The 7,638-nt window shown below is 34.4% G+C and overlaps 1 protein-coding gene across 1 annotated transcript; it reads left to right on the top strand.

Moving 5' to 3' along the window:
- Nucleotides 1-388: 388 nt before the first annotated feature.
- LOC139095456 (uncharacterized) lies at nucleotides 389-4,188 on the top strand. Its single transcript, XM_070646809.1, has 5 exons — nucleotides 389-476; nucleotides 554-621; nucleotides 2,525-2,695; nucleotides 2,771-3,550; nucleotides 3,820-4,188. The coding sequence occupies exons 1-5, from the start codon at nucleotides 389-391 to the stop codon at nucleotides 4,186-4,188; spliced, it is 1,476 nt and encodes a 491-aa protein (XP_070502910.1).
- The last annotated feature ends 3,450 nt before the right edge of the window (nucleotides 4,189-7,638 follow it).

Here is a 7,638-nt window from a genome sequence, read left to right as displayed (position 1 = left end):
ACTTTAGCTAGACTTTCAATCATGGAATAAGTAAGCAAGTAAGACACAATGAAAATATAATTAACTGACAGACACCATGATGAACATATGACAAAATGCACTAAAGTTTTAAATCAGAAATTTCAAGAATATTCACATAATTCATATTATAGTTTCAAATTGTTATATCCCTCAAATCTTCTCAAGCTTGATATAATATAAAAGAAAAACTTTTACCATCAGTTCATCCAGATTCATCCATCATAAAACCAACAATGAAAAGTTCTCAAACAAACAAAAAAATGCATCATAGCAAACATTTCCACATTCTGATTTTTTTGTGCAGCAAAATTTCTCGACTTTTATTTGGTTTTAAAATTTACAGTCATAAAACTTTAATAATACCAGAATGGCAAGGAAGCGAGAACTTTCATTCTTCACAGACATACAATCCGATGAGAAATTCGAAGAGTTTTTGAAGCAAAATGTTTTGCTGGGTAGGTAAAAAAATAAAAAAATCTTTTATCGCATCCAATAAGATCTCCAATCAAAACTTCATCTTATTCGTCATTAGTGTTAGATGTTTATCAAGAGTTATTCGGTCCATGTACAAGTCTACGGAGTACACTGGAACAACAAAAAGTAAGCAACTTTCAAAAAAAAATCTCATTGTGACCAAAATTCAGGGAGTGAAAACCTTTACATCCTCATCCACTTCTTATTTGCTACTTAATTGATCACCATTATAAGACATGTACAGCACGAAATAAATTTGATTTTCAGGTTTCACTCAGCGACAGCGATTCTCTACAATTGGCGACGTGTAATGCAGATAAAATAGAGAAACTGAATAGATTTAAAGGAAAAAGTCTTCCAACAATACTTTTTTGTAAAGTAAGTGACGTGTTATATCTGTAGATTGAGAGTTGTATCATAAAAAAAAATTTCAATGATTTCCACTTGGAGTGAAAAAAGCTTTTCGCAGCTTTGAAATGGGGTAGGATGAAAAATAAACTTTTTTGTACGTTCATAAAAATTTAATACGAAAGTTTTTATCGTGCACATAGATTTTTATGAGGCACTTCTAGGGGTGGTTCATAAATAACGTCAATGTTCGTGACGTCAAATTATCTATTGTCATGAACAGCCATGATAATAGACTTCAGCAAGTATCAACAGCATTGTGGATTCGAGTTTTGTATAGAAAATTCAACTCAAATCAACTAGACTATGACTTCATCAACTTGACTTTCACTTCATCAGCTTGATTTTTCGTCCGTTAACTTGATTTTGACTCTACTAACTGGACTTTGACTCTGTCAATTTTATTATGACTCAGTCAACTTGACTTTGACTCCTTCAACTTGACTTTTACTCCATCAACTTGAATTTGACCCCATCAACTTGACTTTGTCTCCACCAACTTGACTTTACCTCCGTTAACTTGATTTTGACTCTACTAACCTGACTTTGACTCCATCAACTTGAATTTGACTCCATCAACTTGACTTTGACTCAATCAACTAGACTTTGACTCAGTCAAATTGACTTTAACTCCGTCAACTTGAATTTGGTTCCGTCAAATTAACCTTGACTCCTTCAACTTGACTTTAACTTCGTTAACTTGATTTTGATTTGGTCAACTTGACTTTGATTCCATCAACTTGACTACGAATCCGTCAACTTATCTTCGACTCCGTCAGCTTAACTTTGACTATGACAACTTGACTATGACTGCTTCAACTTGACTATGATTCCTTCAACTTGACTTTGACAAATTTTCATAATTATCTCCCGACTTACATTTACTACTCTATATTACCCAACATCCAAATTAACCCCCTCACCATAACAAAGAAAAGCATATCGTGCTGGAACTATTGTGAGATACTTCTATTCCTGAGATTTATGGTCTAAAAAATGGTTATCTTAACTCCATGCATGAGTTTGTATTCCCATTTTATAAAGTTTACATTCTCTTTCAAAATCTCCAGAAGAACTTCTTTTGTGATCATCGTCCATTATGCTTATAAAATGAATTTTTTATTTAATCCACCACAGAATTTGGGTTCTTGATTGTTCGGAGCTTCCTTAAAATTGGTGTTGAAGTAATAGATTAAATTACAGATTTTATTGACTATTAACCACAAAAAATAAATTGTGGCAATTGCACGAGTTGGATGTTAGGGATGGAGTAAGTTATTCATGAGATTAAGGGGTATGGGAGATGCTAGAAGGTTTTGGATATCCAGACAGTTGATTTTTGACTAAAAATTCATGTTTTGTGTGATTTTTTAGTAGCTAATGGTCGATTGTTGGATGTTGATGATCAGAGGAGTATCCAAGATCGGGGCAGAGAAGGGTAAGTGTGGGAAGAGAAGGTCGAGGTTAGGTTCAGTCTACTAATATATGATAGTGTCAGTGGTTTGGCCCCAATACACGTAAAACCGTTAGAAACATGTTGGAAACACTGCGTACGACTAGAACCTAGTATACAACCATGCAACTCATGTCTAAAACCACTAAAATTTGCTTAAATCCCCAGTCCCGTAAAGTCATCTTCATCTCATATGGTGCAATAATTCCACAAATAAAGAACATACTCGAAACTTACTTCAAAAAGACAGAAGAAGGATATAAATTTCCAGGATATGACTTTGATGAATACTTACCATTCGAGATGGAAGTTATCCAAAAGAGACAAGCAGAAGAAGCGGTAAGTAATCATAAAAAACAAAAATCAATATAATGGTAATATATTCATCACTTGTCACACAAATACATTGATAAGGAACGACTTCGTATTGAACATGAAATAGCAAAAGCAGAGAAATTCGCAAAACTCGACGAAATTATTGATTTGATGAATAAAAATTCATCAGACATGGGTATTACATTATTCATGCCACATGTAGCAAAAGATGCATTCCGTAAGACATTTGAGACCGCAAAATGGCTTTCGCTCGTAAATCGCGCTGGCAAAATGATCCAAATTACACCTGACATGATGGAGACATTAAATTACAATTTAGAGAATCCAATTGATGAGAGAATATTACAAGAGATTTATTATAAAGATATATTTGCTGTACTTTGGTATATGGATCCACGTACGCCTGTTACAGAAGCTCTTAAAGAGTTTGTTAAGCGTGTGTCGGAGCCAATTGAGTATGCTGTTGAAGGTGAAGAAAGTGTGTGGGAGACACTTTTAGATCCATTAATTATTGACCCAAATTACGTTGAAGAAAGTGAATCTGGAAGCTTTCAATCTAGTGTGAGCAAGTCTGCTGATATTGTGGAAGAAGTAATTCCTGAGGAAAGTGCCGTACCTTCAAATCAAACGCTGGTCACACAGGAATCTTTCAGCGTTGTTGGTGGAAAGCCTTCTTTGATAGGAAGACCTTCAGTGAGGTCTACATTGAAGTTGCAATCGCAATCACAGATTAATATGGAATTTGGCAATGAAGGAGGTGACGGAGAAGACGATAATGGACTGATTGTTATTCCACCTGCTTGGACACCTGCAAATCAAAATGGAAATGCGGTATTCATGCATGAATTCTTCAGATATGTGAGTACTTGGATGCTTAACCTGAGCAGCACATTAGAGTTGCAAGAGGGCAGTTGCGTCGCTGTATTGATGGCAAAACGTTAAGGTACTCCAATAGCAACTTGATAGTCAGTTTAGAATGTTTCGTTTCTCGTCGTAATCTTGGTTAAAACAGGAACGTTTCCGTCACTTGACGTAATATGATGACACAAAGGTGTCGTAACGATTACGATGTGCTACTCGGGGAACATTAAGACTTTAAGCTCAACACTTCCAACTTTAACTTTCAGCAATTCGATAGCTTCTTACCACCAATCATTGAACCCGACCCGCCTCACCTTTGCATGATTTTTCCAGCGAAAATCCGCGCAAAAGTCCTCGAAGTTTGTGAAGAGCACCCAAAAGGATTGTTGAATTATGGCTTCTTCGAAGGTGAGGACTTTGACAATTTTACGCAACTTTGTAACTCCGTGGAAAGTTTTGAGGAATTAGAGCCGACAGGCAAAGAAAAAATGATCCTAAAAGTATCGAAAAAGACGAGCTACTTAGCACTTGACCTTGCAAATTTAAATCCATTGTATGTCAGTCACACTGTAAGTGAGGGTCAAGATGAATGTTCAATGCTGTTTAACCAGGAACAGCAAGACGATGAACAGTAAAATGAACAAATTATTTTCGCGCCATTAAATTACATAAAAAAATTTTAGTTAAATTAGTTTCATCGGAACTAAGCTCATACATTACTTTTTAACAGCATTTTCATATTAAATAATCAGTCTTTGCCTAACACGTACGTAGCTCTGATAATTAAAAATTTTGTAAAGCACGTAAAAAAAAACTTTTTCATTTTTCGGGTTCATAAAACAGCCGGAAACATCGCGCAAATTCCGCATTATCGAATAGAGTGAATTGCGTTGGCATGGCACTACTAAATACGTGCATTTCTAATGTGATGTGTATAATTGTGCACACACGTAAAAGTCAGAGAAATAAAATAATTAAAAAAAAAGCACATCGATTTGATTCTTCTGATTAACGGGAAAGAAAGTTGTAAAAAAATAAAAAAAAAATTGGAAACAATAAAAGAAAGAAACTTGAAATGCATTCCGAAACAGCATAAAGTTGCATCAATTTATTCATCATACTTGTGCATTCGTAACGATGTCTTTGATGCTTACACGGATAAATATAAAAAAATCGGGTACGCACAATGGAGATTAAAAATGCAAAATGTTGGAGAAATTTCAAACAAATGGAAATAAGATTGGTGATTTTCACTTTTATTTGCATTAATATGCTGGCAATTTTTGATTCCGATAAAAGGAACAAAGAAGAAGGAAAAAAAGCAATCAAATGTTTCTGGTAATTTTGTGGTGGACAGTGTTGGTATCGTGGGTAGTTGTTTGAATGATGTTGATTGTTGAACTGGGCGAAGTAAGAACTTAGACCTGGCTATGGACAGCTATGATTTGACTTACAAAACTAGACCATCTAAAATACTGAATGACTTACATTGATTGACCTAGACAAATATAAATATTGATGAATCTCTGGGACCTTGACATTTGTATCCGCCTAATTTTGAGCATCAAGTCGAATTTTGCATACAAAATCAGAGTCGACTTGAGCCTCTGATGCTCAGTCATTTGTATTTGTCACAATTAATGCTTGTGTAGATGAATCTGAAGTGCTTTGGCTTAAACACTTGGTGAATGACAAATGTCGATTCGAATTCCTGACATTTTCCAGAAGTTCAGATACCCAAAGATTAGTGTTTTTTGAGATGTATTGCTGTGTTCTACGATGTCACGAATGTCGAACGGAAAGAGTATGGTGATCTAGAATGTCAGCAGTTCAGAATGTATATCGCGATCAATGCAGTTTGAGTAATACTGCCTCGAACCGTTAAAATCTGAGATCAAAATTAGCTTTGAAATGGATTAGGATTTGGTGATCTGGGAATGGATTTGATGATCTGTAACCTATCTTAAACGTCATTAGTAGCTAGCTTCATCAATTCATAAATCAAGCAGACAGAATAAAAAGAATCAAGTTATATCCGCTTGTCAAAGACAACCACTTGACAGTTATTTGAATGCTAATGTCGAAATTCTAATCATTCAAATCACATAGATGCTTTATAGATAATATTTAAGTGCATGCCGATCAAATATGCATTACAAAAAAAGTTACCAAGCATGCAATGCTGCTGATTCCCTAAGGTTCATTGGTAAACCATTTTCAAGACATTCAATACTTCATCCCTGGAGATGATCACGATTCCATCAAAGACAATTGAACAAGAAATTTCCAAAACTCATTGCACAAAAAATCGGTATCGACAGAGAGAAAGAATAATCAAAAATTAATCTTCGTCGGTGCAGTCAATTCCAAACCCACCCCCATACTCTTACTTCATAAATATTTCATTTCAAATTATCGATATTGAGATTGATTTCAGTCGATTGATTTTTGTATATTTATACGAGAGTGAAACAAAACAGCTGAGCTGAAAATAATGATTTTTTTCTCATAAATTATTTTTTTTTTTCATGAATGAATGAAAGTTCAGCATTTTCAATTGCTATAAATTGTTTACGGTTAAATTGTGCTTGACTTTTTCAATTCTAATTTTATTTTTCAATTTTTTTTTGAGCTTATTTGACTTCATGCATGCATTCATGGTGCATTTTTTGGGATAGAAATTGATTTGAATGATTAGTCATTAATTGGACATTTAGATTGGGGGTCGAGGATAAGTTGCGTTTTTTGAAGAATTAACGGTAAGACCAGAAGTTGCTCTGACGGCACTGTGATGCCTGATTTCAACCTATTCGTGCAATGCAATGCATTTTGTCACTCAATATTATGACAAATGCACAAAAATCATCAATTCCTGTCCAAACAAACCTTAAATTACATCCAATGTTCACCTTTACTGTCCCAAGCACATAAATCTCCTTCCAACTCCAACAACACTTACATCACAACAACAACAACAACTCTCATAATAATTGAGCCTCACAACCTTAAGGGTTAATTGACATCCCGAAGTCATAAAATAACACACCGATTTAATGGTCTCATTAGACCAAAGCAAATTGTCACAGGATTTAATGAATGAAATATTTACCATAATAGGCTGTTGCCTTGGGTATCGAAAAAAAAGAAAATGATGGAGAAAATAAATTCTTTAAATAAATTGCATTGAAATAGAGACAGAGATTGTAAAAATGTGGAGATTTAAATGAGGCTTTATTTTATTGAGGACGAAAGCATGTAGACAGATAGTAGACTAATCTGATGATGGACGAAAAGTTGTAAATTTGATAGGGATGGGCTAGGTTGTGGTTTTCGGGGAAAATTTGATGGTTTAAAAGGAATTGACACAATAGTAATTAGAGATTAGACCGATTTCTCGGGTATTGGACCTTTAGTGCAGTGTTGTCTATACTGTCTCATAAAGTATGGACAACATTGAATTAATCCATGACTAAACGTTTGATTAGGTCCCAAATATACCAAATTTTGCACTTAGTTATTTCCAGAACTCGAATTCGACCTGAGTTTTGTATGAAGTCGTGTCGAGTTGAGTCGATTTTCCCGTACGCAATTCGAGTCGACTTGGAGCTTTGACTTTAATTTGGTTCGGCACTATGCCAGAGTCACGCCGTCTTGGTGATGGATTGTGAATCGATTAACCGATTTATGCTTTTCGGGTCAAAATTACTTCTACAATTTCCCCCAAAATCGTAGCTAGCATTCCTTACAATCTTGCTGTAGACATCAGAATATAAATTTGTCTCATCTAGTTTTACAAAGTTATCATGCACAGTACCATGACAACAAAAGGCATAAAAATAACATTCAAAGCACTTACAAATTTAAAGTATATTCTTGAATTTAAGAGATGTCATATAAATTCAACAATAATAAGTGCCAAGAAAAATTTCATATAAAATCAGTCAACCTTTAACATTCATGCCAAAATAATATCTTAAAGTGAAATATTAAAGATGCTACATTACATACATTACTTTAATATTCTATTGCTCCATTTTTTTGAAGTAAAAAACACATCATTAAAATCTTACGAATCTTCTTATCGT

Source organism: Chironomus tepperi, unplaced genomic scaffold, assembly GCF_022539635.2.
Source record: "Chironomus tepperi strain 1889 unplaced genomic scaffold, CSIRO-AGI_Ctep_v1 contig_364, whole genome shotgun sequence".
NCBI lineage: Eukaryota > Metazoa > Arthropoda > Insecta > Diptera > Chironomidae > Chironomus > Chironomus tepperi.
The sequence above is the reverse complement of the archived record's forward strand: the minus strand, read 5'-3'. Positions and strand labels throughout refer to the sequence as shown.